Source organism: Bombina bombina, chromosome 4 (assembly GCF_027579735.1).
Source record: "Bombina bombina isolate aBomBom1 chromosome 4, aBomBom1.pri, whole genome shotgun sequence".
Lineage (NCBI taxonomy): Eukaryota > Metazoa > Chordata > Amphibia > Anura > Bombinatoridae > Bombina > Bombina bombina.
In genome coordinates, this window is record NC_069502.1 from 215462686 (window position 1) to 215484239 (window position 21554).

General features: G+C 38.5%; 1 protein-coding gene across 1 annotated transcript in view; it reads left to right on the forward strand.

Annotated features, from left to right (window-relative positions):
* The first annotated feature begins 2040 nt into the window (after positions 1–2040).
* The window catches only part of LOC128657164 (alpha-1,4-N-acetylglucosaminyltransferase-like), a 219378-nt gene continuing 199864 nt past the window's right edge, over positions 2041–21554 (forward strand). Inside the window, exon 1 of the mRNA XM_053711405.1 lies at positions 2041–2472. Coding sequence (XP_053567380.1) covers positions 2041–2472 — 432 coding nt within the window. The remainder of the gene's footprint in view (positions 2473–21554) is intronic.

Below are 21554 nucleotides of genomic sequence, written 5' to 3' on the forward strand. Positions count from 1 at the left end.
GAAACCTAAGTTGACATACCCTGTGGCCTGCCTGAATAAAGTGTTCTGCTACTGGATTTTTTATTTTACCATTTCTGATATCAGACCTATGTTCACATATTCTCTCGCGGACCATCCTGGTGGTCTCTCCGATGTAACTCCGCCCACATGGGCATTTAATCATGTAAATGGCAAAAGTGGTGTTAAATGTTAAAAGACCCCTGATGTTATATTTCTTGCCTGTGCGTGGATGATAGAAAAATTTACCCTTTACCATACTATTGCAACTAACACAGCCTAAAGATGGGTAGCACCCCATATTTATATCTGAAATGTAACTCTGAACTTTAGTTTTTGAAGTACCTATATCAGCCTTAATCAACCTATCTCTAAGGTTCTTACTTCTCTTATAGGCCGGCATAAAGCCTGACTGAAACTCAGTCACATGGGGATTACATTGGCTCAATATATGCCAGTGTCTCCTAAGAATAGAGTTAATGTTGCTACTTAATGAATTAAATTTTGTAACAAAAACAACACGATTCTGCTTCATCTTAACTTTAGGTTTTGTTGTTTCAAGCAAACTGTTACGTGACAATGTTGCCACTTCTTCAATCTCTTTGTTAACTAATTCAGTGGGATAACCCCTCACTTTAAATTTATCACCCATCTGGTTTGGTCCAGACATCAACCTAACTAACAACTATACTCACACGCTTATCAGACAGTGTATATATATATATATATATTTACACACACATACTTTGGATCCCTTCTATGTCAAATACCATGAAACATGCAATACAATTTTTATTTTAAAATAAATATGTGTGTGTATGCGTATATATATATATATATAATTGCTGTGTATATCTGTATATCTACATATAGCTATATCTGTAGATATTCATATAGATACATAGGTATAGATATATATTAATATATATATATATATATATATATATATATATATATATACCTGTATATACAGTATATATATATAAATATATAGTTTTTTTTTTAAATCAAAAGAACATTTTCTTCTATGTAAAGAACATGGGAATTTTAATTATTTGCAACGCACCTTTAGCTTAAGCGCAGTTGGTCTGGCACAGTATTGGATTTTGGGTGCCAGCGATAATGGATTGGAATGACTTTAAAAAAGAAGCCAAAATGATCCAAGTTGAATAATATGATTTTTATATTTATCAGTACTTATATGTTAATGCTCTTTAATGTGTTCAAATCCCTATGAGGGATTAAAGTCCTGAATTCCATAGCTTTTTTGCATTAGAGACAATACTATAAAAACAATTTTCCAAACATTTTGTGCATTCCAAAATAATTCAGGTTGAAATAAAAACTGTTTAAAATATTTATATTTTTGTGCAGTATTTTTCTTGGTTATATCACTCCTTATGCCTAGCATATCAGGAGCCTAAATTAATAGTGAATTAATGAGCTCCAATGAAATTAGAGTAATTTGTAACCATTCTAGAATCTAAGTAGAAAAATGCTTATAGTCACTAATCAGATAAAATATATATATATATTTTTTTTTATTTAAATGGACACTGAACCCAATTTTTTTCTTTTGTGAATCAGATAGAGCATGACATTTTAAGCAACTTTCTAATTTACTCCTATTATCAAATTTTCTTCATTCTCTTATTATCTTTATTTGAAATGCAAGAATGTAAGTTTAGATGCCGAACCATTTTTGGTGAACAACCTGGGTTGTTCTTGCTGATTGGTGGATACATTCATCCACCAGCAAAAAGTGCTGTCCAGATGTCTGAACCAAAAAAAAAAAAAGCTTAGATGCCTTCTTTTTCAAATAAAGATAGCAAGAGAACAAAGAAAATTTGATAATTGGAGTAAATTAGAAAGTTGCTTAAAATGTCATGCTCTATCTGAATCATGAAATAAAAAATTGGGGTTCAGTGTCCCTTTAAAGATAGGGTTAAAAAACTTGAATGACACTAGTAAATTATTTTATTTAAATACATTTTTTTTCTTTTCTTCTTTTTTCTTATAGGGTTATCATCTGATACAGAAACCATGGTAAACTACTTGCGAATACTTGCTTTCTTCCTACTTCTCATGTCTGTTTTTGGCTTTATGTACAGATTAATTTATACACAAACCTTTGATTCGTACATACCATTCTTTTTTAATCAAATCAGTATCTCCAGAACAATAAGTCCTAAAGACATTCTAAGTCAAGGAAATGGCATCATATTTATAGAGACTACTGACAAGTTGAATCCATCTCCAATAGTTCTTTGTGCTATCGAGTCAGCAGCACGTGTGTACAATGATAGACCTGTAGCTTTTTTCATGAAAGGTTTGAGCAATGTAACAACAGAAGAGGATGAGAACAGAATTCGGAAGAATTTCTCAACACTTTCAGCCTATGAAAATGTCTACTTCTTCCCTCTAAAAATGGAGGAAGTGTTTAATGATACACCGCTGCTCCCCTGGTATTTAAAGGTAAAATTATTTATAATTTATTTATACAATGCCTTTTTTTGCAGATAAATTTGAACATATTAACTAATATGAACTAACATACGGCTAGATTACGAGTTGTGCGTTAGGCTGAAAAAGCAGTGTTAACAGGTCCTAACGCTGCTTTTTCACTACTGCTGGTATTACGAGTCTTGCAGGTTAAGGGGTCCCGCACACTTCTTTGGCCTTACCGCAAAACGACTTACGTAAACTTTGTAAAGTCTTTTTTCTATGGGACTTCCATAGCGCCGGTATTACGAGTCTGTCCTGGGAGGCCAAAAAGTGAGAAGTACACCCTCTACCTCTAAGATCCCTAATGCATTTTAAAGTTATTAGTTAAGAGTTTTATGGTACAACGCCGTAACATAAAACTCATAACTAAAGTGCTAAAAAGTACACTAACACCCATAAACTACCTACTAACCCCTAAACCGAGGCACTCTTGTATCGCAAACACTAAAATAAAAATTTTAACCCTTAATCTGCAGCTCCAGACATCGCCGCCACCATAAAATAAACATATTAACCACTAAACAACCGCACTCCTGCCTCGCAAACACTAGTTAAATATTATTAACCCCTAATCTGCCGTCCCTAACATCGCTGCCACCTACATTATACTTATTACCCCTAATCTGCCGCCCCCAACGTTGCCGCCAATATTCTAAATTTATTAACCCCTAAACCTAAGTCTAATCCTATACCTAACACCCCCTAACTTAAATATAATTTAAATAAATCTAAATAAAATTACTATCTAGTGATGTCACGAATAGTTAGCCGGCGAATAGTTCCCGGCAAACAAAGCATGTTCGCGTTCGCCGCGAAAGGCGAACATATGCGATGTTTGGTCCGCCCCCTATTCATCATTGAGTAAACTTTGACCCTGTACCTCACAGTCAGCAGACACATTCCAGCCAATCAGCAGCAGACCCTCCCTCCCAGACCCTCCCACCTCCTGGACAAGACAGTGTAGCTGCTGCTGATTATTTAATAGGGAAATCGATAGCTAGGCTAGTGTATTCAGTGTCCACTACAGTCCTGGAGGACTCATCAGATCTCTGCTGTAAGGACAGCACCCCAAAAAGCCTTTTTTAGGGCTAGAACATCAGTCTGCTTTTTTTTTTCCCTGTGTAATCTATTAGCAGTTGCCTGCCTGCCAGCGTGTGTGTCAGGCTTACAGCGTATACTGTGCCCACTTGCCCAGTGCCATCACTCACATCTGGTGTAACAGTAGTGTACATTTAAAAAAAAAAAAAAAAACTTTTTTGACTGTGAAATAATAGCAGTCAGTTTCCTTCACTCGTGTGCATTTCAGGGCCTGCCAAGGCACAGTGTCACACTAGTGCAACTCATATCTGGTGTAACAGTAGTGTACATTTAAAAAAAATAACACTTTTTTGACTGTGAAATAATAGCAGTCAGTTTCCTTCACACGTGTGCGTTTCAGGGCCTGCCAGGGCACAGTGTCACACCAGTGCAACTCATATCTGGTGTAACAGTAGTGTACATTAACCCCTTAATGACCACAGCACTTTTCCATTTTCTATCCGTTTGGGACCAGGGCTATTTTTACATTTCTGCGGTGTTTGTGTTTAGCTGTAGTTTTCCTCTTACTCGTTTACTGTACCCACACATATTATATACCGTTTTTCTCGCCATTAAATGGACTTTCTAAAGATACCATTATTTTCCTCATATCCTATAATTTACTATAAATTTTTTTATAAAATATGAGGAAAAAATTGAAAAAACACACTTTTTCTAACTTTGACCCCCAAAATCTGTTACTCATCTACAACCACCAAAAAAACACCCATGCTAAATAGTTTCTAAATTTTGTCCTGAGTTTAGAAATACCCAATGTTTACATGTTCTTTGCTTTTTTGCAAGTTATAGGGCCATAAATACAAGTAGCACTTTGCTATTTCCAAACAATTTTTTTTCAAAATTAGCGCTAGTTACATTGGAACACTGATATCTGTCAGGAATCCCTGAATAGCCATTGACATGTATATATATATATATTTTAGAAGACATCCTAAAGTATTGATCTAGGCCCATTTTGGTATATTTCATGCCACCATTTCACCACCAAATGCGATCAAATAAAAAAACATAATTTATGCTTACCTGATAAATTTATTTCTCTTGTAGTGTAGTCAGTCCACGGGTCATCCATTACTTATGGAATATATCTCTTCCTAACAGGAAGCTGCAAGAGGATCACCCAGCAGAGCTTGCTACATAGCTCCTCCCCTCACATGTCATATTCAGTCATTCGACCAAAGCAGACGAGAAAGGTGAAACCATAGGGTGCAGTGGTGACTGGAGTTTAATTAAAATTTAGGTCTGCCTTAAAGACAGGGCGGGCCGTGGACTGACTACACTACAAGAGAAATAAATTTATCAGGTAAGCATAAATTATGTTTTCTCTTGTTAAGTGTAGTCAGTCCACGGGTCATCCATTACTTATGGAATACCAATACCAAAGCTAAAGTACACGGATGAAGGGAGGGACAAGGCAGGAACATTAAACAGAAGGAACCACTGCCTGAAGTACCTTTCTCCCAAAAATAGCCTCCGAAGAAGCAAAAGTGTCAAATTTGTAAAATTTTGAAAAGGTGTGAAGCGAAGACCAAGTCGCAGCCTTGCAAATCTGTTCAACAGAGGCCTCATTTTTAAAGGCCCAGGTGGAAGCCACAGCTCTAGTAGAATGAGCTGTAATCCTTTCAGGAGGCTGCTGTCCAGCAGTCTCATAGGCTAAATGTATTATGCTACGAAGCCAAAAAGAGAGAGAGGTAGCCGAAGCCTTTTGACCTCTTCTCTGTCCAGAGTAAACGACAAACAGGGAAGAAGTTTGACGAAAATCTTTAGTTGCCTGCAAATAGAACTTCAGGGCACGGACTACGTCCAAATTATGCAAAAGTCGTTCCTTCTTTGAAGAAGGGTTTGGACACAGTGATGGAACAACAATCTCTTGATTGATATTCCTGTTAGTAACTACCTTAGGTAAGCACCCAGGTTTAGTACGCAGAACTACCTTGTCTGAATGAAAAATCAGATAAGGAGAATCACAATGTAAGGCAGATAACTCAGAGACTCTTTGAGCCGAGGAAATAGCCATCAAAAACAAAACCTTCCAGGATAACAGCTTGATATCAATGGAATGAAGGGGTTCAAATGGAACGCCTTGAAGAACATTAAGAACTAAGTTTAAGCTCCACGGCGGAGCAACAGTTTTAAACACAGGCTTAATCCTAGTTAAAGCCTGACAAAAAACCTGAACGTCTGGAACTTCAGCCAGACGTTTGTTTAGAAGAATAGACAGAGCAGAAATCTGTCCCTTTAACAAACTAGCAGATAAGCCATTTTCTAAACCCTCTTGTAGAAAGGACAATATCCTAGGAATCCTAACCTTACTCCATGAGTAACTCTTGGATTCGCACCAATATAAATATTTACGCCATATCTTATGGTAAATTTTTCTGGTAACAGGCTTCCTAGCCTGTATTAAGGTATCAATAACCGACTCCGAGAAGCCACGCTTTGATAGAATCAAGCGTTCAATCTCCATGCAGTCAGCCTCAGAGAAATTAGATTTGGATGTTTGAAAGGACCCTGAATTAGAAGGTCCTGTCTCAGAGGTAGAGACCACGGTGGACAGGACGACATGTCCACTAGGTCTGCATACCAGGTCCTGCATGGCCACGCAGGCGCTATCAGAATCACCGAAGCTCTCTCCTGTTTGATCTTGGCAATCAAACGAGGAAGCATCAGGAATGGTGGAAACACATAAGCCATGTTGAAGACCCAAGGGGCTGTCAGAGCATCTATCAGCACCGCTCCCGGGTCCCTGGACCTGGATCCGTAACAAGGAAGCTTGGCGTTCTGGCGAGACGCCATGAGATCCAGAAGAATCAGTTGAGCAAAGACCTCCGGATGAAGTTCCCACTCCCCCGGATGAAAAGTCTGGCGACTTAGAAAATCCGCCTCCCAGTTCTCTATGCCTGGGATGTAAATCGCTGACAGGTGTCAAGAGTGAGACTCTGCCCAGCGAATTATCTTTGAGACTTCCAACATCGCTAGGGAACTTCTGGTTCCCCCTTGATGGTTGATGTAAGCCACAGTCGTGATGTTGTCCGACTGAAATCTGATGAACCTCAGAGTTGCTAACTGAGGCCAAGCTAGGAGAGCATTGAATATTGCTCTTAATTCCAAAATATTTATTGGGAGGAGTTTCTCCTCCTGAGTCCATAATCCCTGAGCTTTCAGGGAGTTCCAGACTGCGCCCCAGCCTAGAAGGCGGGCGTCTGTTGTTACAATCGTCCAATCTGGCCTGCGAAAGGTCATCCCCTTGGACAGATGTGGCCGAGAGAGCCACCATAGAAGAGAATCTCTGGTCTCTTGATCCAGACTTAGTAGGGGGGACAAATCTGAGTAATCCCCGTTCCACTGACTTAGCATGCACAATTGCAGCGGTCTGAGATGCAGGCGCGCAAATGGTACTATGTCCATTGCCGCTACCATTAAGCCGATTACTTCCATGCACTGAGCTACTGACGGGTGTGGAATGGAATGAAGGACACGGCAAGCATTTAGAAGTTTTGATAACCTGGCCTCTGTCAGGTAAATTTTCATCTCTACAGAATCTATAAGAGTCCCTAGAAAGGGAACTCTTGTAAGTGGTAATAGAGAACTCTTTTCCACGTTCACCTTCCACCCATGCGACCTCAGAAATGCCAGAACTATCTCTGTATGAGACTTGGCAGTTTGAAAACTTGACGCTTGTATCAGAATGTCATCTAGGTACGGAGTCACCGCTATGCCTCGCGGTCTTAGTACCGCCAGAAGTGAGCCCAGAACTTTTGTAAAGATTCTTGGAGCCGTAGCTAATCCGAAGGGAAGAGCTACAAACTGGTAATGCCTGTCTAGGAAAGCAAATCTTAGGTACCGATAATGATCCTTGTGAATCGGTATGTGAAGGTAGGCATCCTTTAAATCCACTGTGGTCATGTACTGACCCTCTTGGATCATGGGAAGGATGGTTCGAATAGTTTCCATTTTGAATGATGGAACTCTTAGAAATTTGTTTAGGATTTTTAAGTCCAAGATTGGTCTGAAGGTTCCCTCTTTCTTGGGAACCACAAAAAGATTTGAATAGAATCCCTGCCCGTGTTCCGTCCGCGGAACTGGGTGGATCACCCCCATTAGTAAAAGGTCTTGTACACAGCGTAGAAATGTCTCTTTCTTTATTTGGTTTGCTGATAACCTTGAAAGATGAAATCTCCCTCGTGGAGGAGAAGTTTTGAAGTCCAGGAGATATCCCTGAGATATGATCTCCAACGCCCAGGGATCCTGGACATCTCTTGCCCAAGCCTGGGTGAAGAGAGAAAGTCTGCCCCCCACTAGATCCGTTTCCGGATAGGGGGCCCTCTCTTCATGCTGTCTTGGGGGCAGCAGCAGGTTTCTTGGCCTGCTTGCCCTTGTTCCAGGACTGGTTAACTTTCCAGCCCTGCCTGTAACGAGCAACAGCTCCTTCCTGTTTTGGAGCGGAGGAAGTTGATGCTGCTCCAGCCTTGAAGTTACGAAAGGCACGAAAATTAGACTGTTTGACCTTTGATTTGGCCCTGTCCTAAGGTAGAGCATGGCCCTTACCTCCCGTAATGTCAGCTATAATTTCTTTCAAGTCGGGCCCGAATAAGGTCTGCCCTTTGAAAGGAATATTAAGCAATTTAGATTTAGAAGTCACGTCAGCTGACCAGGATTTGAGCCATAGCGCTCTGCGTGCTTGGATGGCGAATCCGGAGTTCTTAGCCGTAAGTTTGGTTAAATGTACGACGGCACCAGAAACAAATGCATTAGCTAGCTTAAGTGCTTTAAGCTTGTTCATAATTTCATCCAATGGAGCTTTGCGAATGGCCTCTTCCAGAGACTCAAACCAGAATGCCGCCGCAGCAGTGACAGGCGCAATGCATGCAAGGGGCTGTAAGATAAAACCTTGTTGAACAAACATTTTCTTAAGGTAACCCTCTAATTTCTTATCCATTGGATCTGAAAAGGCACAACTATCCTCCACCGGGATAGTGGTACGCTTAGCTAAAGTAGAAACTGCTCCCTCCACCTTAGGGACCGTCTGCCATAAGTCTCGTGTGGTGGAGTCTATAGGAAACATTTTCCTAAATATGGGAGGAGGGGAAAAGGGCACACCAGGTCTATCCCACTCCTTGCTAATAATCTCTGTAAGCCTTTTAGGTATAGGAAACACATCAGTACACACCGGTACCGCATAGTATCTATCCAACCTACATAATTTTTCTGGAATTGCAACCGTGTTACAATCATTCAGAGCCGCTAATACCTCCCCTAGCAATATGCGGAGGTTCTCAAGCTTAAATTTAAAATTAGAAATCTCTGAATCCAGTCTCCCTGGATCAGATCCGTCACCCACAGAATGAAGCTCTCCGTCTTCATGTTCTGCAAACTGTGACGCAGTATCTGACATGGCTCTCACCTCATCAGCGTGCTCTGTCCTTAACCCAGAGCTATCGCGCTTGCCTCTTAATTCTGGCAATTTAGATAATACTTCTGTCATAACAGTAGCCATGTCTTGCAAAGTGATTTGTAAGGGCCTCCCTGATGTACTTGGCGCCACAAAATCATGCACCTCCTGAGCGGGAGGCGAAGGTACTGACACGTGAGGAGAGTTAGTCGGCATAACTTCCCCCTCGTTGTCTGGTGATAATTTCTTTACGTGTAAAGATTGACTTTTATTTAAAGTAGCATCAATGCAATTAGTACATAAATTTCTATTGGGCTCCACATTGGCCTTTAAACATAGTGAACAAAGAGATTCATCTGTGTCAGACATGTTTAAACAGACTAGCAATGAGACTAGCAAGCTTGGAAATACTTTTCTAAATAAATTTACAAGCAATATAAAAAACGCTACTGTGCCTTTAAGAAGCACAAAAAGCTGTCACAGTTGAAATAACAATGAACCAAAATAGTTATAGCAACCAATTTTTCACAGTAAATGTATTAAGTTAGCAAAGGATTGCACCCACCAGCAAATGGATGATTAACCCCTTAATACCCAAAAACGGATTAACAATTTTATAATTAACGTTTTTCTCACAGTCAAAACACACTGTCACAGGTCTCTGTGACTGATTACCTCCCTCAAAATGAATTTTGAAGACCCCTGAGCTCTCTAGAGATGATCTGGATCATGGAGGATGAAGTAGACCGATTGTGACTGAATTTTTACTGCGCAAAAAAGCGCTAAAATAGGCCCCTCCCACTCATATTACAACAGTGGGGAAGCTCAGAAAACTGTTTCTATGCAGAAAACAAAGATGGCCATGTGGTAAAAATCATGCCCCAATAAGTTTTATCACCAAGTACCTCACAAAAAACGATTAACATGCCAGTAAACGTTTTAAACATACATTTGAAAAGTTATGAATTGTTATTAATAAGCCTGCTACCAGTCGCTTTTACTGCAGTTAAGGCTCATACATTATTTCAGTATTAACAGTATTTTCAGAGTCAATTCCATTCCTTAGAAAAATACATTCAGTGTACACACACTCATCAACCTAATACCAGTCGCTATCACTGCATTTAAGGCTGAACTTACTTTACATTGGTATCAGCAGTATTTTCTCAGTCAATTCCATTCCTCAGAAAAATAATTACTGCACATACCTCATTTGCAGGGGGGCCCTGCATGCTATTCCCCTTCTCTGAAGTTACCTCACTCCTCAGATGAGAACAGCCAGTGGATCTTAGTTACGTCTGCTAAGATCATAGAAAATGCAGGCAGATTCTTCTTCTAATGCTGCCAGAGAATAAACAGCACACTCCGGTGCCATTTAAAATAACAAACTTTTGATTGTAGAATAAACTAAGTTAAAAAACACCACAGACCTCTCACAGCGACCTATCTAGTTAGGCTGCAAGAGAATGACTGAATATGACATGTGAGGGGAGGAGCTATGTAGCAAGCTCTGCTGGGTGATCCTCTTGCAGCTTCCTGTTAGGAAAAGATATATTCCATAAGTAATGGATGACCCGTGGACTGACTACACTTAACAAGAGAAATCTATATTCCCAGAGGGGAACCATCATGAGTAATACAGTATAATTTAGTCTAAACTTGGTATGTAAGTAGCCAGAGTAGAAAACTAGACACACTCATATAGTAGAATAGGGGTTGGTTGTCTAGTATAGTGGGAGTTCATAACACAGAGAGTCAGTCAGGTTCTAAAACTGATCACTTCAATTTGACTCTCAAATAAAAACCATGTAGTATCGCCAAACTACCTCATGACAAGCAATATTCTAAATAGGTATGAACTCATAACATGCATTGGTAAACAGTAGGGAAGGTCTGAAATATGTACAGCAGCTCAAGTTCAGGTGTGTGGGGAGAGGCCCTTCACAATAAGTAACAGAGTTTCTTTAACGCACACCAGATCTAAAGGTAATCTGGATGCGACAGCGTGTGGCTGTACCTTTAAGTGAGGTGCACAGTTCACACAAATGTAAAAGTCCAGCTACCGATTCAGTATTTGCAAAAGTGATACCCAGTTTATTTGGAAAAGAAAGTTCAGTCAGCAAAACTGTTATCCCCGAAACCACATATCCCCTAACTGCATGGGATGTAAACTCCGGAGCACGAAAGCTGGAGTTGGCCGCACCTCCCCAACTCTGGCCCAGATGTAGAAGCTCTAGAGTTTTTACTGTTCAGGGGTACGGGCTGGGAGGGGTCCAGGACTGCAAACTTTGCCGATCTGAAACAGCATTCACCCAATTCTTCTTCACCATGGATTCATTGTAGGGTATTAGCTGGTAGCGCGAAGGCCCTCTCTTCTACAGGCTGTGCTGATACTTGTGGGATATTCCAGAGCTCCGCCAAAGCTCTCCTCCTTCAATGCCGAAGAATGCCTTGCAGAAAACAGGCTCCTAGTCTGCTCCAAAATGCCAGTGCTGCAGCTTGCTGGTTGCCGGGCGCCATTTTGAGCACACGCAGATCTAATAGTGGACCGAAGATCAATGAAGCTCCCCTACACCTTGCTTTCAAGCTCCTCCAATAGCTTGGGCTCCTCCATTATGCTGCAGCATGGAAATAAATTCACCCGGCCAGATGTAAGACTGGGGGGGGTGATGTTAGCGAGGTTATTCAGACCTTTGGGTGCGATCCTGGTCGGTTTGGAACTTCTAGCAGTCAAATTGTAAAGATAGTAGTATCATCCGACTCCAGGTTGTCCCTCCAGTTGAATAGTTAGTATATTATTAAAGGATGGCTAAGTGGTTGTGCGATGGCCTATAGATTATTTAGCATTCCATAAGAGCTACAGCTATTAGCGTCTGAGCATGGCCGTGCCTTGGACAAGCCCCCGACTTTCCACTTTTTTTTTACCGGTTTCCCGATTGGCCCTCCGAAGTCACGCAGGGCTAGCAAGACACGTGACTGGGTAGAAGGAAGTTGCCGGGAACTCCAAACGCTAGGAAGCAAGGACGCCGAAAGACAAGACAGGTACCGTACCAGTCTGTTAGCTCCAGCGCCATCAGAATGCAACCTTTCCATAACCCAGGGAGAGGAGGTAACAAGCCACTGGAGGTCCGGTAAGGGGAACACCACAATTTACAATATAATCAAAGGAAATTTTGCAGAAACTGTACCATAATCCATTTACAGTTATCAGGAATAACACAACTGAAACTGACTCTCACTGCACTCTTGAAACAGACTATCGGTGATAGTATTTTAATATTTTAACTTGAATACAAAGAGAATTTTTTAATCCTCACATTTTTGGAACTGTAAACACCTTTAATTTGTGGTACAATTGTGGCCACAATTTTTAGAATATATACACATTTTTTTTTTTTTTTTTTAAACTTTGATTTTTATTGAGATTTTTGGCAAATACAATATATGACTTTTGTCCATTTACTGCAACAGAGAATATATATACAATTGGTATATGACCATTCATTGTAAAATGAAATATACATAATCTTTAAGGGTGAACATGAAACATAACTGATTATACAATAAGTTTGTAACCGATTATAAACACAATACGAGCGAGAAATATTTTCTTGGAACATAAATGTAATAATAAAAAAATTTCCATTATAAAATTTCTAATCTCGTATCTATTAATAATCTCAGGTCTCCACCATTGAGTGAGTAAATGGGCTAAGGATAATGAAATCTCATTTTGATGGGGTTATAATTAAATAAGTAGTAGTTTATGAAGGGGGAGGGAGGGGAGGGGGCGTGTCCGGAGGTTTAATAAAGCAATAGTGTTATTATGTGGCTCATGAGGAACCGGCCTCAATTGGACTCATTATAGGACCAGTGATGTGTGTAGAAGGAGGGGTAACTGTTTGGTAAATTCACCTAAAATAATTCTAGGGTTATAGAAAAATATACTGAGCCATTATCTGTTAACCAGCATATGAGAGATAGAACTGGATCAGTCTTATGGCCACTAACTAGGATTGTCAAGCTACTCTGTACATCAGGTGACAGGAATAAAACATATTCTTAAACCAACATTAAATAAGGTTCTGAACAAAAGTGAGAACAAATAAGCCTGAAAAAAGATGGGCTCTTTAACCTCTACTGTACACTTTCAAGGGGTAATATAAGGCACCAACCAGACTTGGCGAATAATGAGAAACATGATGGCAAAACTATGAGATGGATAGAGCAAATACTGTGTGGATAAATAAAAGTATAGTGAACTATCAAGTTTTACAATAGGTTTTGTCTCAATTGTAAGTGACTTTTCAGTACCTCCTAGAAAATAATGTGAGCAGTTAGCCAGCATTATCAGTTATAGGCAAAGTGAGAAAACTATTAAATATATATAACAAGCCTATAGCATGAACAATAGTCAACCTAAGTTAGTTCCCCACCTTCCTGTTTAAATTCTAGTTTATGGCTATGTATAGTAGGATGAGGTAAGAGCGCTGTAAGATAAGTAGGAGGTTTTTAATATTCTCTCGTATAGGCACCTATATTAGAGGTAATGGAATGTATCTCCTATGTAGACCCCCTGAATCTGGCTAATATAAAGTATATCTTAACTCAGCCTTTAGTATTTCAGACTTTTTTGGGACAGGTATTATTATAGATAACAAAAAGGGGTATTATGAGGAGCCCATAATGTAGTGATGATCCGATATATGTGCTTAGGATGTCATGGTATAGTTTGACAAATGAGTCCCAGTGACTGAGATATATCTGCGGGTTGCCAACTGCCTGTCTAGTTGCAAGGTAAAATACAGGGACAAATGTTGTAGCTTACATGGTATTTGCAAAACTATGACAATTTTGTAGTTGACTCAACAGGGACCGTACAGTAAGCATGATGGGGATGTAAGGTGCAGTTAGTATTTAGGTATATCTGGGAAATAAAATGTAAGATAATAAACTTCAAGAAATATGGGACAAAGTCCTAGGTCTCTACAATATACACAGCATAGTAGTAAGGTACACAATATAAGTTCAAGTGTAGTCATATGCGAATGATTAGCACTAATCAAAACAGCACAGCTCTCTCTAATATGCAGAGTGAAGACAAGAGCAGTAGCTTTATTCATTCATGACAGGTAAGAATATATAACTAGGTTCCTAGATGTTGGTTTCTGTTATTATATAAATGCTTGTTTCTAAACTATTAAAAGCTAGATAATGCCACAAAGAGGGGGCCCATCTTTACTCAAAACATATGTGTTTGCTATTAGAATAAAACCTTCCTTTAGGAGCATTGGTTACAGAAAGGTACACAGTTAGCTATATAGGGTAAATAACTAGATCAAAGAGCGCTAATATGCATAAGATGATTGGCTCCTAAATGTAGAGATCCATATAATCTATTATGTAAAATATTGACATGGTAGGCATAATTTACAGTCAGGCAAGTATTATATCCATCGAAGCTCCTAATTGTTGATTTCTATGAGTATATAAATGCCAGCTTATAAAGTAATATGGGAGAGCTAGTGCCACTAAAAGGAGAATTTTCCGCTGGCTGACCATGTGTGTTCGTTACTGGGGTGTAGGGGACCGGGGTACAAGAGGAAAGCAGGTTTCTGAGATAGGTGAATAAGTGGGTCTATGGATTGAATATCATATCTTCGTATCTATGTTTGAGTGTCCTTTTGTTCCAGTGTATCAAACAGCAAGGTTATCATTAAGATCTGTAAAACAAAAGTGTTAATATCAAACGTCTATAGCATGGGGTTTGGTAAGAGTCAGTCCCCTAAGTACTGGAAGTGTGCATCCAGCTCACTGATGGTTATTGAGCTATTTTAACCGATTCCAATAGGTTTGTGGTAGCAAGAAGAGAAACACTTGCTCCAAGAAATATAGCTCCCACACCATTGAAGACTCCAGGGGCACTGCACCGACTCAGATGAAACGTCACACAGAAGCACAGAAGAACCTAAACGCCTATTATCAGCAGCTCTCAGTAATGACTGAAACAGCTTACCCTTCTGCCTCAAGGAAGAGCCTCCAGATTAGGTATAAATTCAGCAGAGGAAATCCGCTCCACCCGGCCAAATATCCAACCGGGGGGATGGGGAAAAGGTGACATAGGCCGCAAGTCGCAACCTCAGTAGTTTAGTATCATCTATTTTTGTGAGATTGAGAAAACTGGCATCATTTGATTCCCAATCTTTTCTTTAGCATATGTGCTATGGGAAGTAGTAGATCTCTATTTAGTATGTTAGAGATCATTTGGAGATTGTTTAGATTAGAAACGGAGCTGTTGAAAACACGTCCATACTTGGCCACGACTTAGACACTCCCCTATATACACATTTTAATTTTATGAACAAATGGATAGTTTGTGATTACAATAGTAAAGATTGTTATATAATAATTTTGTATTTGTATTCATTGATATGCACAAACATACTTGTACAATGATTAGTTGTATTTGATTCTAATCTTCATTGACGAGCAGTATTGAATTGAATAAGGAAATTGGATCTTTTAGGCAAAGCTCATTAGATTTAACTTGAGACATATGTCTAAGATGTAGTGATTTTGGAAACAAGAGACAATCTGTTTAGAGACAATCTAGTCTTATGTATAGAATATACAACCATATATCGATATAAATAGAGATAATCAGATCCATCCTCATAGCTTTTTTATCGCTTCCTACCCCTTTTAGCATATATACAATATAACTATTAGTTATATTGTAGCTAGCTTAGGTTTTATTTTGCAGGTAAGTATGTATTTACTTTTAACTAGGTATTATTTATTTAATAATTGTAAATTTAATTTAGATCTATTTTAATTATGTTAAAGTTAGGGGGTGTTAGGGTTAGGGGTAGGGCTAGGGTTAGTTTTAGGGGTAGGGGTAGTGTTAGGTTTAGGGGCAAGTTTAGGGGTTAATAGTTTAACCCCTTAATGACCGGACCATTTTTCAATTTTCTTACCCTTAATGACAATGGCTATTTTTACATTTCTGCGGTGTTTGTGTTTAGCTGTAATTTTCCTCTTACTCATTTACTGTACCCACACATATTATATACCGTTTTTCTCGCCATTAAATGGACTTTCGAAAGATACCATTATTTTCATCATGTCTTATAATTTACTACAAAAAAAAAAAAAAATATGAGGAAAAAATGGAAAAAAACACACTTTTTCTAACTTTGACCCCCAAAATCTGTTACACATCTACAATCACCAAAAAACACCCATGCTAAATAGTTTCTAAATTTTGTCCTGAGTTTAGAAATACCCAATGTTTACATCTTCTTTGCTTTTTTTGCAAGTTATAGGGCACTAAATAAAAGTAGCACTTCGCTATTTCCAAACCACTTTTTTTCAAAATTAGCGCTAGTTACATTGGAACCCTGATATCTGTCAGGAATACCTGAATATCCCTTGACATGTATATATTTTTTGTTAGAAGACAACCCAAAGTATTGATCTAGGCACATTTTGGTATATTTTATGCCACCATTTCACTGGCAAATGCGAGCAAATAAAAAAAAAACTTTACATTTTTCACAATTTTAGGTTTCTCACTGAAATTATTTACAAACAGCTTGTGCTATTATGGCACAAATTGTTGTAAAAGCTTCTTTGGGATCCCCTTTGTTCAGAAATAGCAGACTTATATGGCTTTGGCATTGCTTTTTGGTAATTAGAAGGCCGCTAAATGCTGCTGCGCACCACACGTAAATTATGCCCAGCAGTGAAGGGGTTAATTAGGTAGGTTGTAGGGAGCTTGCAGGGTTAATTTTAGCTTTAGGGTAGAGATCAGCCTCCCACCTGACACATCCCACCCCCTGATCCCTCCCAAACAGCTCTCTTCCCTCCCCCACCCCACAAATGTCCCCGCCATCTTAAGTACTGGCAGAAAGTCTGCCAGTACTAAATAAAAGGAGTTTTTTTTTTTTTTTTATAAAAAAAATAAAATATTTTAGCTGTGATGGACTCCTGCCTTAGCCCCAACCTCCATGATCCCCCCCCCCAGCTCTCTAACCCTCTCCCCTATCTAATTGCGGCCATCTTGGGTACTGGCAGCTGTCTGCCAGTACCCAATTTGCCCCAAAAACAAAAGTATTTTTTCCTCTTTTGGAATTTTTTATGTTTTCTGTAGTGTAGCAGCCCCCCACAATACCCCTATCCCCCTCCCCCTCCCAGATCCTTTTATATTATTTTTTTTTTTTAAATCTTTCCCCCCCCTCTTCCCTCCTCATTGGTGTCAGTGGCCAGCTAATGCGCGTGCACGCGCGCCCCCCGCATGCTCCCGGCGTGCACATTGCACTTCTAGGAACCGGATGACGGGTAGCGATGGGCCGCCCACCTGCCTCCCTGTTACGCTCCCACCCACCAATGAACCGGCACCATCGCTACCGGTGCAGAGAGGGCCACAGAGTGGCTCTCTCTGCATCGGAGTCTTCTAAAAAGGTATTGCAGGATGCCTCCATATGGAGGCATCACTGCAATACCCTGAGAGCTGCTGGAAGCAATTGCGATCGCTTCCAGCACTCTGTTAGACAACTGACGTACCAGGTACGTCCATTGTCATTAACTGCTTGTTAATGCATGACGTACCTGGTACGTCAGTTGTCATTAAGGGGTTAATTTAGGTTGTTGCGAAGTGGGGGGCTGGGGATAAGGTGTTAATAGGTTTATTTAGTTAATAATTGAAGTTTTATTTAGCTCTATTTTAAATATGTTAAAGTTAGGGGGTGTTAGGGTTAGAGTTACGTTAGTTTTTTTTTTTAAAACTTGTAATGGCAGCGCTATAGGGGATTAAATAATGCCGCTTTTGCTGCATTCGTTAATTTCCCTATAGAGCTAAAAATTCGTAATCTAGCCGTATGTTTGTAATTAAATACTGAAAATAAAATAAGTCTTAATAATTGGTAAGACTGTTTGCCTTAAAGGGACAGGAAACCCAAAATGTTTCTTTCATGAATCAGATAGAAAATACAATTTTAAACAACTTTCCAATTTACTTTGATTATTTAATTTGCTTCCTTCTCTTGTTATCCTTGCTAAAAGGTTTATCTAGGCAAGCTTAGGGGCAGTAGAGAACCTAGGTTCTAGCAGTTGAATGGTGGCTGCAAATATATATATATATATATATATATATATATATATATTGTGATTGGCTCACCCTTGTGTTCAGTTAGAAACCATTAATGCATTGCTGCTCCTTCAACAAATGATACCAAGAGAATGAAACAAATTAGATAATAGAAGTAAATTAGAAAGTTGTATTCTCTATCTGAATCATAAAATACATTGTTGGGGTTTTCTGACCCTTTAAAGGGACAGTCTACTCCAGATTTGTTATTGTTTAAAAAGATAGATAATGCCTTTATTACCAATTCCCCAGTTTTGCATAACCAACACTGTTATATTAATATACATTTTACCTCTATAATTACCTTGTATCTAAGCCTCTGCAGACTGCCCCTTATTTCAGTTCTTTTGGCAGATTTGGATTTTAGTTAATCAGTGCTGACTCCTAGGTAACGCCATGGGTATATAATACAATGTTATCTATATGGCAAACATGAACTAATACCCTCTAGCTGGGAAATGTATTCAGATAAGAGGCGATCGTCAAGGGCTTATAAATTAGCATATGAGCTGACCTAGGTTTAGCTTTCAACTAATAATAGAACAAGGTAAATTTGATGATATAAGTAAATTGGAAAGTTGTTTAAAATAGTATGCCCTATATAAAATCATGAAAGTTTTATTTTGAGCAAACTGTCCTTTTAATGACTACTTTTACATTGTATGGATTTGTATCTACAAGATTTTGAGAACTTTGCAATCCATATTATTGCAGCATTGCTTTAGATTATCCTAGAGAGTGTTTAAAGATAAGAGTGTGTTACACTTTTTCCATATTCAAATGTGTTTAAAGAGACAGTCAATTTTAAACTTTCAAATTTACTTTTATCATCAACTTTGCTTTGTTCTCTTTGTTGAAAGCTAAACCTAGGTAGCCTCATATGCTAATTTCTATGCCATTGAAACCCGCCTCTCAATCACAAATTTAAAAATTATATTAATATTATTGCGTTGGCTATGCAAAACTGGGGAATGGGTAATAAAGGAATTTTCCAAACTGTCACTGTGATATTAGCCTATCATGCTGTCATCTCCTCACTTTGTGCTGCAGTCAAAATGTTTGCATTCTGTATTTTTGCTACAAATAAGTGGTTTAGAGATTGTTACTCTCCCACGAAGACCCCACAATTATTTTTTGGCTGTGCTTTTGCTAAGGTTGGAGGTTCCTGGTTAAACTGGGCTTGAATTGTGGATGCTGATGCTGTTTTATACTGTAACCATGTTAGCTTGATACATTGGGGTGATTTATCATGTCTGGTGTTTATGATCTGCTGTAGCGGATCATGTCCACCAGATATTGATAAATGCAGACAGCATACGCTGTCGGCATTTATTATTGCACAATTATTCCTTGTGAAATGCTTGTGCAATGCAGCCCCCTGTAGATTTGCGGCCAATTGGCCTCTAGCCGGGGGTGTCAATCAACCCGATCGTATGCGATCGGACAGATTGCTGTCCGCCGTCTTTGAGGTAGCGGATGAGTTAAGGAGCAGCGGAAACAGCGGCATATACCAGCATTTGGGCCTTAATAAAGTGGCCCCATTGTCCTTTGAAGTTGTGGTAATTTTTGGTTTTCCTGGTCTTATTTTGGATGAAAATGATTTGGTTTCAGAAAATCTCTTCAGTTTCAATTGTTTAGCCCCCTAGAAATATTCAATTTAGCTGCTGTTTGGTGCTGAGTTTTTAAGAATTCAGGGCATTTCATCTAATGGCCTTCTTCTTTAGCTAAACAGGAGCACTTACATGACCATATTAATTAAAATGAGTTGGTAATCATTAAATACAAAATACATGTGTGCTAGGATGTTACCCTGTGAATTAAATATATTGTGTCATAACAGTTTAATACACAAAGGAATAGAATATTTAAATAAATGACAATACCACATAAATGACATACAGTATATTGATTTTTTTGAGTTTACAATGTTTTGTGTTAAATACATTTTCTAATAAAACCAGATAGCAAAGTTTGACTCAGACTTTTTGACCCTAATATGTGTCTAACAAGCAGAAACATTTGCTCAATGATTACCATGTGGGAGAGGTTTTTGTATAGCCCATATATTGTCCCCTGCACCACACAGAGGGATTTATAAATGACTGTTTTTTGACAAGTTGTTTTGCAGACCTAACCAAAGTGATGTTACTGATAATTTCCTATATTTGAGTGTTATTAAAGGGACACTGAACCCAAATTTTTTCTTTTGTGATTCAGATAGAGCATGTAATTTTAAGCAACTTTCTAGCTTACTCCTATTATCACATGTTCTTCATTCTCTTGGTATCTTAATTTGAAATGCAAGTTTAGATGCCGGCTCATTTTTGGTGACTGGGTTGTCCTTGCCGATTGGTGGATGAATTAATCCACCAATAAAAAAGTGCTTTCCAGAGTTCAAATAAAGATAGCAAGAGAACAAAGAAAAAAATATAATAGTAGTAAAATAGAAAGTTACTTAAAATTGCATGCTCTATCTGAATCACAAAAGAAACATTTGTGGGTTCAGTGTTCCTTTAAGGAGAAATTAATATGATAATCAAACACTGCTATTATTTTATTTTTAACAGAACTTGCTACTAACATAATCTATGTTTAATATTGTATAATGGACAATGGATTTTCAATTGGATTGAGTTCATTATGTTTGGAATACAATTACTGAACCATTGAAATATATGTTCATACTTTTTTGTTGTTATTTAAACTTATTATTCAATTTTTAATTTGTAAAATAGGTGGTATTTCTATATAAATATATTTTCAAGTTGAACTAGGCAAGTTAAATACATTTATTTGTTTAACACTGAGTCAAATTTGTTTTGATTGTTGTCTTTAATAACAGCTGTTGGATTATCTGAGTAGTAATATCTGTATTTGTAATATTAGGAAAAAAATGTTTAACCTTATATATAGGTATATTAAAAATAATCAATTACTCTATACAGTGGCGTATTTAAGTTTTGTGCTGCAGTAAGCACTTAAAATTCTTCTGTCCTCCACCACACCCAACCCCAAGGTTTTAGACTTTTTTTGACTTTTGTTTCTTTTTTGAGCAGGGAGTAATGTGAATTTATATTTTCCATGGAATTTCCAAAGTAAATGTTCAAACAAACTAGCAAAACACTTGCATACACAAATACAAACACACACACACACACATATATATCTATTGCTGCAATATATATAAACCCCCAAACACAGATTTATTGCTTCAATACTTCCCCAAACACAATACAATGTGCTGAAAGGCAACAAAACGAAAGGCAATAGCCAGCTAAATAAATTAAAGGTTCAGAGTTACCTCTCAAAAGTAAGCTGCATGGGCAGTGTGCTATTATACCCCCATAGAATGCAAGCTCCTTAAGCAAATTGATGATTATATACCTGTATAATACTTCTAAAATAAATGTAAGC